This window comes from Geotrypetes seraphini, chromosome 9 (assembly GCF_902459505.1).
Source record: "Geotrypetes seraphini chromosome 9, aGeoSer1.1, whole genome shotgun sequence".
NCBI lineage: Eukaryota > Metazoa > Chordata > Amphibia > Gymnophiona > Dermophiidae > Geotrypetes > Geotrypetes seraphini.
The window spans coordinates 23,498,857-23,512,890 of record NC_047092.1 but is presented as its reverse complement, the minus strand read 5'-3'; the positions used below and the strand labels follow the sequence as shown (position 1 = coordinate 23,512,890).

At 46.5% G+C, this 14,034-nt stretch overlaps 1 protein-coding gene across 4 annotated transcripts in view; it reads right to left on the bottom strand.

The window, feature by feature from the left end:
• Positions 1-3,199: 3,199 nt before the first annotated feature.
• CPT1B (carnitine palmitoyltransferase 1B) overlaps positions 3,200-14,034 on the bottom strand; it is a 95,380-nt gene continuing 84,545 nt past the window's right edge. For all 4 annotated transcript variants that reach the window (XM_033958377.1, XM_033958376.1, XM_033958375.1 and 1 more), the window contains exons 18-19: positions 7,421-7,513; positions 3,200-3,857 (exon numbers count right to left, since the gene is read on the bottom strand). In XM_033958377.1, coding sequence (XP_033814268.1) covers positions 3,768-3,857; positions 7,421-7,513 — 183 coding nt within the window. In that variant the 3' untranslated portion in view covers positions 3,200-3,767. The remainder of the gene's footprint in view (positions 3,858-7,420; positions 7,514-14,034) is intronic.

The following is a 14,034-nucleotide window of genomic DNA, read 5'->3' as shown; positions in this document are numbered from 1 at the left end:
ACCCGTTTGCAAAGTATGTATTCTTCCCAATTAATATTTTCAAATTAATAGTCTTTTTGCTTATTTGTAAATGGGTTTCTACCAGAGTCTTTAATTCAGTAGCATAATTAAATGAAATAACTATTTCTGAAGTTTATAGGGAAGGGCGGGGACAGGTGGGGACGGAGGGATTCCTCACGGGGACGGGTGGGACTTTGGCGGGGACGGGTGGGATTTCTGTCCCCGCGCAACTCTCTACTCCAGATGCGGTCGCACCATTGCCCTGTACAGTGGGAGGATAACTTCCTTGGTTCTGGTTGTGATACCTTTTTTGATAATGCCCAACATTCTGTTCGCCTTTTTTGAGGCCGCTGCGCATTGTGCTGCCGGTTTCATTGTTTTATCCACCAAAACCCCCAAGTCCTTTTCTAGGTTGCCTTTTCCCAATGTCTTCCCCCCCATCGTGTAGTTGTACATCAGGTTCCCTTTCCCTATGTGCATAACTTTACATTTCTCCACATTAAAGCTCATCTGCCATTTATCTTCCCGCCCACTCACTCAGTTTGTCCAGGTCCCTTTGGAGTTCTTTACATTCCTCTACAGATCTAACCTTACCGGAGAGTTTTGTGTCATCCGCAAATTTTATAACTTCACACTTTGTCCCTGTTTCCAAGTCATTAATAAATATATTGAATAGCAGCGGTCCCAGCACTGACCCCTGTGGGACGCCACTTGTGACCCCTTTCCAGTCAGAATAGTGTCCCTTTACTCCTACCATCTGTTTCCTGTTTGCCAGCCAGTTTCTGATCCATCTGTGTATGTCCCCTTCCACCCTGTGGTTCCACAGTTTCCTTAGAAGGCGCTCATGGGGTACCTTGTCAAAGGCTTTCTGGAAGTCTAGGTATACTATGTCTATGGGCTCACCTTTGTCCAAAAGTTTGCTTATCCCCTTGAAGTGCAGCAGGTTTGTTTGGCAAGATCTTCCAGTACAGAAACCATTCTGGCTTGTTCTCATCAGCTTATTTTTTCTATGTGCTCACTAGTCCCCAATCATTTGTGCCCTACATATCTCATCATGTAGATTAATTGACTATTTTCAATAAAGCCTGCATCTTGGACATCATCTTCTCCACAGTGTTTTTGTTTTCGGCCCTAATAAAACAAATATGGCTAATTTATTTTCTTTTTATCAGTAGTCATATTTCTTAGTTCCTTTAGGGCAGTGGTTCCCAACCATGTCCTGGAGGAGCACCAGGTCAGTCGGGTTTTCAGGCTACCCCTAATGAAAATGCATGAGAGAGATTTGCATATAATGGAAGTGACAGGCATGCAAATCTGCTCCATGCATATTCATACCGCTATGGATACTTCTGGACTAGACAGAGCTGGCAAGAAGCTGAAGTATTTACTCCATATTAGAGAATGGCATCAATGGTGTAGATGCCTGAGAAGATGCCAATGCAAACTTGGAGGGGGAATCATGCTTGGTCTTCTTAGCCTTTTTACTAGGTCCCTCAGATGATAGTATTGGCACCGCCACCAAGGTTGAGTGAGGCATCTGTGCTGATGTCGGTACTGGCTTCAATGCTGAAAGTGGTCTTTGTTCAGCATCGGAATCAGCAAACATCCTCAAAGCTCCTGGTATGGACATGAAAAACTTGTATAGGAGCTTCAGTGATTTTTTTTTTTTTTAGAGCAGCGCGAGGCCCTGAATACACCAATTATGTAGATCAGTGGTTGAGATGGTCCTGTTGCATGCACAGAGTGCACTACTTAAAGCCACTTCAAGGTTTGAACATCAAGGGAAAAACCATCAACACAAAATATGCTGCCAGCTTGTTCTAGGAGAGAAACATTTTTCTTAATGCCAGTGATGTAAAGGCAGGAATTTCATTCATTGGCTTCAGTAATGAGGTATTTGTGGTAAAAATGCATGTGTAGTATTAACAAGTTTGTGTGCATTTTGTGTATGTGTGGTTTTTTCTTATTATTTATTCATTCAATTTTCTATACCATTGTCCCAGAGAAGCTCAGAACAGTTTACATGAATTTATTCAGGTACTCAAGCATTTTCCCTGTTTGTCCCGGTGGGCTCACAATCTATCTAGTGTACCTGGGGCAATGGGGGAATTAAGTGACTTGCCCAGGGTCACAAGGAGCATTGTGGGTTTGAACCAACAACCTCAGGGTGCTGAGGCTAAACGTTAACCACTGGTGTGACACATTTCCTGCACTAAAACTCCAATTAACACAGTGCCACTCTCTATCTGAATAGACACACTAACTATACGGAACAGGTTTTAAAATCCACACACACACACAGGACTATGCCTTTTTAATGTTGACTAGAGATGGTAACCTCCCTGGTCATAGAAGCAAGGTGTTCACTATCACTATTCCCTAATACATGTAATATGACAAGCAGGATGCACAATAATCAGAGTTAATGTCATCATTAATATATTTTGACTAGGAAGAGACTATGGCCAATCACTGCTAACTGACCCAATTCACAAAATGGCCCCATTGCATGTTTTCCCCCTCAATTGCCCCTTTTCTGATCTGGCCATGCAAATTTGTAAAACCCCATGCAAAATAGCCAAGTGACTGATTCATTATTTTGCATCGTGTTTTACGATCCTAAATCAGACAGAGAATTGGCCAACAGCGATTGAGTCGCTATCTTTAGTGAATCTGGGCCTATGTTCCATTGCATTGTAATTCAAAACAAAAAAGTGCACAAAATATTGTATCAAGAAACAAAACTTAACTTAAAGTAGCCCTCATTTTCTTCGCTCAAAGTTCCTCAGAGTGCCACACGATTTTAACGCATGGTAGCTGTCCTCATAGGAACCTTTATATTATGCGGTTTTTCAATATATTATTTTATGGTTTTCTTTTTAAGTTATAAAAGTGCTCGTGCTTAATACCATACTAATAGCAAATGTAGCTGTTACTTAGCTTTTTGTAAACTGGGTCTGGCTCAATCCCCACCTCATTTTTTCATCAGGGTCGGGGAAGGAGAACACAGAGCAGTATACTATCTTAGCTGAATGCTAAATCCATAATTTGTGAGCGAAGAAAATGAGGGCTACTTTAAGTTAACCATTGCATTGTAGCCAAGTAGTTTGTTACGAGTTTCATCCCTAACAGAGACGGTTCACAATCTTCTCATATTCTCATGCAAAACATTTTCAAATGAGACACTCAAGCACAGTGATTTCATCATGAATCCACTATTTTATTCTGGACCAAGAAATTAATTTACATGACAAATATAAATAGAACTGGACTGAAATTTCACAAAAGTAAGGAAATGGCCTCTCCTAGGAAAAGAAGTGACACTTTGGTGCAAAATAGAGGATTTAGAATCTCTTCATAGAGCAAATCACCGACAAAATAGGCATGTAGTTATTCCATAGATGAAACCTGACTAATCATGGGTTACTGGGATGGTGGAAAACCAGAAAGCCTGTGCTGCTCAGCCTTTATCAATGCACATTAATTCTTCGTACTGTCACTCTTAAAATGTCTTCTCCCAAATTTAATTAAACACCAGTTTATGTGTATTCAAATGCAGCTCAATGGTCAGGACTCTGGATACTATTTGAGTCAGGAAGGGAGTTAAGAATGACTTCTGGATATTAAGTATGTGTAAGTGAAAGTTGAGCCTGGACAATGTGTGCGTGGCACAAGTAAAAAGGTGAGCACAACTTCTGGGCAATGTACTTGCACACAAGTGTGCAAGGGAAGTCTGCCTTCTGGTCCATAAGAACATTAGTACAATATTACTTTTCTTCCCTGTGAACTTGAAAATTGAAAAGGTCTGCTAGGTCACGGAGGGCGTGATGGATATGATTTCCAAACCGAGGAGAAGACTATTGAATAAAAGACAGACATTAATATTGGTTAATTCTGTTATTAGCTAATTTGTTTTTGAGTGAGCACTTAGCATTCAAATTTGAAAGAGAGAGAAAAAAAAAAAAAAGAGACACGTCCATTTGCTCAACTAGAACCAGACAACTGAGAATACTTTCCACAAGTCTTCATATGCAGCTATATGTCTCAAAAAAGCCACATTCATAAGGTAAACAAAACGTTTCATTTTAGTTTGTATATTCAATAACACACTGGGGAATTATCTGAGATACTCAGTTTGTTCAGATACACATGCTTTCTTGTGATTAACAACATGCAGTCTATGTATACATAAACAGTATGTAATACTGAGTAATATGGATGGAAGTTTTCAAAAATTAACATCTTCTGGCTAAATACTCTTGTCACCAACATCCTTTTATCTTTGGGAGGCGGAATAGAGGGAGAACACACTAAGGGGCAAATTCTATAAATGGTGTCCCGATTGTAGGCAGCGGTAGGCATCCTATTGCCATCTAACCAGCCAATTGGGACGAATGATTTCTAAAAAAAAAAAAAAAATCCCGAGGCAGGTGGCCTACACTGTAGGTGCATGTTGCGGATGCAGGGAGATGCGTCACGATATTTAAGCTCGCCCAAGGCTGGGCGTAGTCTTGCCCGGAATTGGCCTTGGGCGAGCTTAGGTGACCTTAGGTGTCTCCCTAGGACCGTGATCGACTCCTGAAATGTAGACCAGCAAAATGCTGTCCTACATTTCAAATAGACGTGGCTGCTGAGCTGGTTGCAGCAAGGAAATCTCCCTGCTGCGATCAGCTGAGTAGCCACGGCAGGGAACCTCCCTGCGAAATCAGCCTGCAGAAGGGATGTCAACTCCCTCCTGTTGCCACCCTCAAACCCCTTGTGAATGTCTGTGGCAGGAGGGATGCTCACTCCCTCTTGTTGCTACCTCCCCCTCCCCCCCGTAACTTCCCCCTCTATACTTGGCAACACCCACCTCCAGAACCACCACCCCCCCCCACACACACACACTTCCTGATACCTTTTCTAAGATGAAAGTCCAGCCGGAGAGATGCATATGTCCTCCTGCTGGTAGCCACCACTCCAAAATGGTGGGCCTTCCCCTTCCCAGTGCATTCTGAGGAGGGGCCTTTGGCTCCTGGACCAACCGGAGTCTTAGGCTTCCTTCTCGGTGCATCCTAGGATGCAGTAGGCATGGTCTAAGATTCAAATTGGGCCTTAGGTATCTGGCTAATCGTAGTTTTAGGCCACTCCTGGATGCACTGGGAAGGAGGCCTAAGACTCTGGGTGATCCAGGTGCTTAAAGCTCCCTCCTATGGGAGGGGCCTTAGGCATCTGGGCCAATTAGAGCCTTAGACCCCCCTTCCCTTGTGCATCCCAGAATGCACCGGGAAGGGGAAGGCCCACTATTTGGAGTGGCGGGCCTAACAGCCAGAGGGCATATGCATCCTCTGGCTGGATTTTCATCTTAAAAGGTACAGGGGGTATGAGGAGGGAGCTGGAGGGGCAGGGGAGTTCCGTGGGGGGCATAAGGAGGGAGTGGGCATCCCTCCTACCAGGGGATTTATCCAGGGGGAGGGGAGGGGGCATCAGCAGTTCTGGCAGGAGGGAGTGAGAAACCTTCCTGCCGGCTGACTTTGCAGGGGGTTCAGGGGTTGCATGCTGCAATTGCTCAGCTGATTGCGGCAGGGCAATTTCTTTGCCGCGATCAGCTGATAGCAAGGGATCAGACGTGATTTTCTAATCAGTGCCTGTGACATGGGTGCTAGTTAGAGAATCAGGGTGATTAGGCGTCCATCCATTAGGGTAGACACGATTCTGTATAAGTTGCCAGTCTGCGATTCTCAGGCACTTCTTAGATGTCTGCTGAGACCAGTATCCTATACAGAATTTTCCCCTAAGTGCATTTTTTCCTGGTGCACATACCTAACCCTGGCTCACTCTAGCCATTCTCTTTTCCGTTCTCAAGTTCCTTCTCCTTTCTCCTCCCTGAGGTAGAATTGCATGAGTTATCAAGAACCTTCAACCTTGTACAATCTGACAACATGTCCATATTTACAATTAATCCTTCATAATGAATATTGGTGCATTAAATAAAAATCATGCATTTACAAAAAATTTTATTTTATCTTGAAAAAGAGAACGAGGCAATTAGAATTTTCAGCATAGCACAGAAATAGACACATCTTCAAAGAACAGACTTTTGTATGGCAAGAGAGAAGGAATGTCGCTCCAACCATGATTCACCGCTGAGCTGCCAGGGATACTAAAAGCACGCAAGGAGGTGGGAGGAGGGTAAAAATTCTTAGAATCAGCTGGGACAGAAGGCGGGAGGGATCCCTCCTCTCCCAGCCACCGCTGGACCACCAGGTCTCAAGGCAGGTCCACAAGTCATCGGGAGGGAAGGGGGACAGGGTATAGAACCCAGCAGGGAGTGAGTAGTACTGGGTGCAGAGCAGAGGAGGGAGGGAGGGGAGGGGGCTGGATGCAGAGCCTGGCAGAGCAGTAAGGGAGGGGGGAACAGGGTGCAGAACCTGGCAGGGCAAGGCAACGCATTGCACTTGAATATTAACACAACACTCCCCTCCTGTTTTATATTCGAGTCAACCTTATTTCCTTTTTTTGGGGGGGGAGAAGGTTACCTCGGTTTATATTCGGGTCGGTTTATATTAGATTATATACGTTAATTGAGATACCTTTACATGCTATTGCAAGAACCAAAAGCATTACTGAAAACCCTGTGAAAATACACACTGAATGTGACAAACCTATTACACCAAAACAGCACCAACTTGTAGGACTCGCAAAGCAACAGAAAAAGTAATACTATAAACCAGTGTTCTTCAACCTTTCAACACCTATGGACTGGCAGAAATAAGAGAATTATTTTGTGGTCCGGCACCGATCTGCGGACCAGTGGTTGAAGAACACTGGGCTAAGTCATGCCCATCTCCACCCAATCTCCACCTCAGACCCCACCCCCATAATAGTACTACAGTGGTACCTTGGATTACGAGCATAATCCGTTCCAGGAGCATGCTCGTAATCCAAAATGATCGTATATCAAAGCAAGTTTCCCCATAGGAAGTAAGAGAAACTTGCTTTGATATGTTCCCACCCTCCACCTTCCCCCCCTGAGGCCAGCAGCGCTGCTCCACCCACACGAGAACCGGCTTGCTCACTCCGAAGGCACCCCCCCGCCGCCATCCGGCACCCCCCCCCCCGCCGCAACCTGAGATCCCCCAACCCACCCGAACCCTCTTCTTACTTCCAGTGTAGCCTCCGCATCGACACCGGCCCCAGCATGTCCTGTGCCCGAAAATCTGCTTCCTGTGCCGGGCCTTGAGCATGCGTGCATGCTCAAGGCCTGAGAGTTCACATTGAGAGGGATAAATAAGAACGGCAATCCCTTCCAGCTCATTTCAGTCTATGTGTTTATATGTACATGAACTACTTTGGATCTTATTGGGAGCAGTGGTTTATAAATACTGTGATTAGTTTTGTTTACCAGATGTTTGTTGGAATAAGAAAATGAGATACAAACCGTTTCAAGGCTGGAGAATTTGCTGGAAACATGGAAGTTAATAAGATTCTCACCAGCGATGATGTAAGAGACGCCATAGCCATCATCTGCAACCTACAGTGTTCAAATGAAGACCGATTAAAACATATCACCACATAAAACACAATGGCTGTTTGTCCTGCATTGGGAGTTAAGTCCCTTCATGTTGGTTACTTATGAAAATTATTAATTGCCTTTGGTACCCACTCCTGACAAGAGAGAAAAACCTCTACTGTACTATGTTCTTGTAATACATACACAAAAGTAAATCATGAATCATAAATCAGCATTGCTGCATCTCAAATAGCTTTGTTATATTGTCCCACAGTTATGTGGCATCCAGGTGGCCACAATTTTTCCCTCCCAATTTTGTAGCAAAATTCATTTAAGAATCGTAGGCCCCTGAGAGGTAATCTTCCTTCCTCAGAAGACGTCAAAGTCAACAGCAGTGAAATTTAGGTTACAGAATCTGAATGTTATGAGCCATGCACTTTTTATAGAGTAAGTAATTATTAATCAATATGCTGGTCAAATTTGTACCATCGATCGCTATATACAACAAATTGTACATAGAAAAAAAAAGAATTCTAATTTGGATCAATGAAAAATACTTGTCTCTATATATTTGTTATGAATTGCTACTCACAAGTATGTGGAGGTGTTAGAAATGTAACAAACAAACCACGGTGGAGATACAAAGAAATGTTGGCCTGCAGTTTATTCTACAATCTTAAAAGTCTGTGCGATGGCTCGACATGCACGTGTTTCGGCCAATATGGTCTGAGTCAGGAGCCTTATTTGGAATATTGTTCCTTGAGTGGTATAGACTACTATCAATAAAACACCTTATTCAAGTATTCTAATAAAGATACCTCCCGAGTACCGATGGATATGCCTGGAATTACAAAAATTAGACCACCCTGAATTTCTGGAGTTTTGTGGTCTGCTGTCTGGCACAGATTTTGGCCAGTAATCTGCCACACTGGCCATCAGATCGTTCAGACCCTTTCCAAACAACATCTGTCCCTTGAAAGGGAGTCTGCTGAGTAGCCTTGGAGGTGGAACATCCTGCCCATTGCCTGATCCAGAGAATTTTGTGGGCTGAAAAGAAATAAGCCAAGATTTGCTCACGAGTCCGATGATGTCGTAGAGTGCATCAGCTATATAGTCCACCCCTGTTAGCATAAGCTGGGGAAAAGGCTCGTCCTCTGCAAAGGTAAGCCCACCCATCTTTTTTTTTTTTTTTTTTTTATAGAATTTTACAATATTACCAAGCATATACATCTTGTACAGTAAAGTGAGATCAAACAACATACTGAACTAAATTTCCAAAATTAAGATATACCACAATCATAATTCAGTTTGAAAATAAAAATAGATAAATAAAGTAATAATGATCTAGCTGATCACACACTAGTCCTCCAAGATTTAAAGAGTAGGACAAATATAAATCAAATTAATTAAAAGAAAATCCATGTCTTACTACAGTGCGGGGAGCTAACCTTCCATGGGCGCTGTTATTCCTTTTTCAAGACGTTTCGCTGAGAGAAAACTAATCAGTTGAGACGGTTCTATAAAAATATACTTCAATGATAAATATCTAACCACACATTTACATGGATATCTCAGAAAGAAAATACCCCCTATTTGAGTCACTCCAGGTTTTAGAAGTAGAAATTCTTTCCTTCTTTTTTGAGTCTCTCTAGAGACATTAGGGAAAATCTGAATATGATGTCCCAGGAAGTCTTTGGACCTATTTTTAAAGAAAAGTTTTAGTATCCAATCCTTGTCTGGAGCCAAAGCGACAGACAACAAGAGAGTGGCTGGAACAGCCAATTCTCTATCCGATTGTTCCAGTATTGCGGAAATGTCCAATGATCTCTCCCGGGGTTCCTCAATTTTTCTTTCTTCTTTGGATTGGGGCTTGGCAGGAAGGTAATACACTCTTGTAAGAGGAGGTAAGGAGCTTTCAGGAAAGCACAGTTACTTACCGTAACAGGTGTTATCCAGGGACAGCAGGCAGATATTCTTAACACATGGGTGACGTCACCGACGGAGCCCCGGTACGGACCTTTTTAACTAGAAAGTTCTAGTTGGCCGCACCGCTCATGCGCGAGTGCCTTCCCGCCCGACGGAGGAGTGCGTGGTCCCCAGTTAAGATAAGCCAGCTAAGAAGCCAACCCGGGGAGGAGGGTGGGACGTAAGAATATCTGCCTGCTGTCCCTGGATAACACCTGTTACGGTAAGTAACTGTGCTTTATCCCAGGACAGGCAGGCAGCATATTCTTAACGCATGGGTGACCTCCAAGCTAACAGAGAGGGAGGGGGGATGATTGGCCATTAGGAAAATAAATTTTGTAACACAGATTGGCCGAAGTGTCCATCCCGTCTGGAGAAGGCATCCAGACAGTAGTGAGTAGTGAATGTGTGAACTGAGGACCAAGTGGCAGCCTTGCAGATTTCCTCGATGGGCGTGAAACGGAGGAAAGCCACAGAAGCAGCCATAGCTCTGACCCTGTGGGCCGTGACAGCACCTTCCAGTGAGAGACCGGCCCGAGCATAACAGAACGCAATGCAGGGAGCAAGCCAGTTAGAAAGCGTCCATTTAGAGACAGGGCGCCCCAGACGGTTAGGGTCAAAGGACAAAAAGAGCTGAGGTGAAGAGCGGTGAGCCCTGGTACGGTCAAGGTAGTATGCAAGGGCCCGCTTACAGTCTAGCGTGTGTAACGCCAGTTCCCCAGGATGAGCATGGGGTTTAGGGAAAAAGACAGGCAATACAATGGACTGGTTGAGGTGGAAGTCCGAGACCACCTTGGGAAGAAATTTAGGATGGGTACGCAGAACCACCTTGTCATGGTGAAAAACCGTGAAAGGTGGGTCAGCAACCAGTGCATGCAGCTCACTAACCCTCCTGGCAGAGGTGATGGCAATGAGGAAAAGCACCTTCCATGTGAGAAGTTTGAGCGAAGTTGTGGCAAGAGGCTCAAAAGGAGGTTTCATGAGGGCTGATAAAACCACATTCAGGTCCCAGACGACAGGAGGAGGCTTCAGAGGTGGTTTGACATTGAAGAGGCCTCTCATGAACCGGGAAACCAGAGGATGAGCCGTGAGAGGTTTTCCGAGGATAGGCTCATGAAACGCAGTGATGGCACTGAGGTGGACTCTGATTGAGGTAGACTTGAGGCCAGCATCGGACAGAGAGAGCAAATAGTCCAGTACAGTTTCCACCGCCAATGAGGTGGGATCGTGATGATGCAGGAGACACCAAGAGGAGAACCTGGTCCACTTCTGATGGTAACATTGGAGAGTGGCCAGTTTCCTGGAGGCATCCAAAATGCGACGGACAGGCTGAGACAGATTCTCTGGAGAGGTCAGCCTGAGAGAAACCAAGCTGTCAGGTGGAGTGAAGACAGATTGGGATGTAGTAGAGACTGATGCTGCTGCGTAAGTAGAGTAGGAAACACAGGAAGAGGAATGGGCTCCCTGGAGCTGAGCTGAAGTAGGAGGGAAAACCAGTGTTGGCGAGGCCACCGAGGAGCGATGAGAATCATGGTGGCTCTGTCCCTGCGGAGTTTGGATAATGTCCGCAACATCAGAGGGAGTGGAGGAAAGGCATAGAGGAACCGATCCGTCCAGTCGAGCAGGAATGCATCCGGGGCCAGACGGTGAGGAGAGAAGAGTCTGGAACAGAACTGGGGCAGCTGATGGTTGTGAGGAGCTGCAAAGATGTCTACCTGTGGAGTGCCCCATCGAGCAAAGATGGAGCGGAGCGTGGGAGGATCCAGGGTCCACTCGTGAGGTTGAAGGATGCGGCTGAGATTGTCGGCCAGGGAGTTCTGTTCGCCCTGGATGTAGACAGCTTTGAGGAAGAGACTGTGGGCCGTGGCCCAGGTCCAGATGCGGAGAGCCTCCTGACAGAGGAGGCGAGATCCGGTGCCGCCTTGCTTGTTTATGTAGTACATGGCGACTTGATTGTCTGTGCACAGGAGAAGAACCTGAGGGCAGAGAAGGTGCTGGAAGGCCTTGAGAGCGTAGAACATGGCTCTGAGTTCCAGGAAATTGATGTGATGTTGACGCTCCTGAGGGGTCCAGAGTCCCTGGGTGCGTAGATTTCCCAGGTGAGCTCCCCACGCATAGGGGGAGGCATCCATGGTTATGATCATGGAGTGAGGGGGTAGATGAAAGAGTAGACCCCTGGAAAGATTGGAGGAGATCAACCACCATTGAAGAGATTGCTGAAGAGACGATGTCACAGAGATGGGATGAGAAAGAGGATCCGTGGTCTGTGACCATTGGGTGGCTAGAGTCCACTGAGGTGGAGTCGTGCCAGAGGAAGTACATGGACCGTCGAGGCCATGTGGCCCAAGAGGACCATCATCTGTCAAGCTGGGATGGTTTGATGAAGGAGCACCTGACGACAGAGGTGGAGCAGGGTCCGGTGTCGGTCGGAGGGGAGAAACGCCCTCATCAGAGTGGTGTCGAGAACTGCTCCGATGAACTGAAGTCGCTGTGTGGGAAGCAGATGCGACTTGGGGTAGTTGATCTCGAACCCCAAGAGATGGAGGAAAGAGATGGTGTGATGAGTGGCTTGCAGCACAAGTGGAGACGTAGTTGCTTTCACCAACCAATCGTCCAAGTAGGGGAACACCTGGAGGTTGTGAGTCCTGAGGAAGGCCGCCACCACAATAAGGCACTTGGTGAACACCCTGGGCGATGATGCGAGGCCAAAGGGTAGCACCATGTACTGATAGTGGCGGTGCTGAATCTGAAAGCGGAGGTAGCGACGTGAATTCAGATTGATGGGGATGTGAGTGTAGGCCTCTTTGAGGTCTAGGGAACATAGCCAGTCGTGTTGAGAGAGAAGAGGGTAAAGCGTGGCCAGGGAGAGCATTCTGAATTTCTCTTTGACCACACACTTGTTGAGGTCCCTGAGATCGAGGATGGGACGGGGGTCTCCTGTCTTCTTGGGAACCAGGAAGTAGCGGGAGTAGAATCCCTGACCCCATTGGTCCGGGGGCACCTCTTCGATGGCATTGAGAAGAAGGAGGGATTGGACCTCCCTCAGGAGGAGGGGGGTTTGGGAGGAGTGAGAAGCAGACTCTACGGGAGGATTGTCTGGTGGAAGTGTCTGGAAGTTGAGAGAGTAGCCGTGGCGAATGATGTTGAGGACCCATTGGTCTGATGTGATGACCTCCCAACGGCTGAGAAAAAGTTGGAGGCGACCTCCGATAGGCTGAGGAAGAGGCAATGATGTTGGGAGACTGGCTATGCCCTGGAGAAAAGAGTCAAAAGGGTTGAGATGGTTTTGACGGAGGTAGAGGCTTGGCAGTTTGGTGAGACTGAGAGCGAGCCTGAGTTTGATGTTGCTGCTGAGGTCGGCGCGGCTGCTGTTGAGGCGGGTTGAGAGGTCTGGCCGAGAACCTGCGCTGGTAGGAAGACTGCTGTCTGTAGGTGCGAGCAGGTGGAGTCTTCTTTTTAGGTTTAATCAGAGTGTCCCACCTGGTCTCATGTGCTGAGAGCTTCTGGGTTGTTGAGTCCAGGGACTCTCCGAAGAGTTCATCACCCAGACAAGGTGCGTTAACCAGGCGGTCCTGGTGGTTAATGTCTAGGTCAGAGACTCTCAGCCATGCCAAACGGCGCATGGCCACTGCCATGGCAGATGTGCGAGAGGTCAGCTCAAATGAGTCATAGATGGAGCGAACCATGAATTTCCTGAGTTGGAGGAGGCTGGAAATATGTTGCTGGAAAAGAGGGACCTTACGTTCAGGAAGATATTTCTGTAAGGAAGAGAGCTGTTGCACCAGATGCTTCATGTAGAAGGAGAAGTGGAAGGTGTAGTTGTTGGCTCTATTGGCTAATATGGAATTTTGGAAAAGGCGCTTACCAAATTTATCCATGGTTTTTCCCTCTCTGCCAGGAGGGGTGGAGGCATAGACACTGGAACCCTGAGATTTTTTCAAAGTAGATTCCATCAGGAGGGACTCGTGGGGCAATTGAGGTTTGTCAAACCCTGGGATTGGAATAACCCGGTACAAACTATCCAATTTACGAGGGGCTCCAGGAACAGTGAGGGGAGCTTCCCAGTTTTTATAGAAAGTTTCCCGTAAGATGTCGTGGACGGGCAACTTCAGAAATTCTTTGGGAGGTTGCTCAAAGTCTAGGGCATCGAGGAAAGCCTGAGACTTTTTAGAGTCGGACTCTAAGGGAATGGAAAGAGCTGCTGACATCTCCCTAAGGAATTTGGAGAAAGAGGATTGCTCTGGTTTTGAGACGGTGTCGGTCATGGAGGGTTCTTCATCGGTTGACGAATGATCCTCCTCGGTACCGTGAGGGGATTCTTCCCATAAATCTGGGTCCCTAATGTCGGGGTGCGTACGTTTGGACATCGGTGTGGAGGGCTTGGCATGGCGGGTCTTTGAAAGAGATTTGCCTGAGCGCACCGAGGCGGTACCGGGTGAGGAAGACCGATGTCGTTCCTGGGACCGGACAGGGTCGGCAGCATCACGGGTATGTACTGTAGGTGTTTCTGCCAAGAGCACCGGCATGGAAGTATTAATCGGTACAGAGGGGGTCGACACCGATGGGACAGTGTGAGG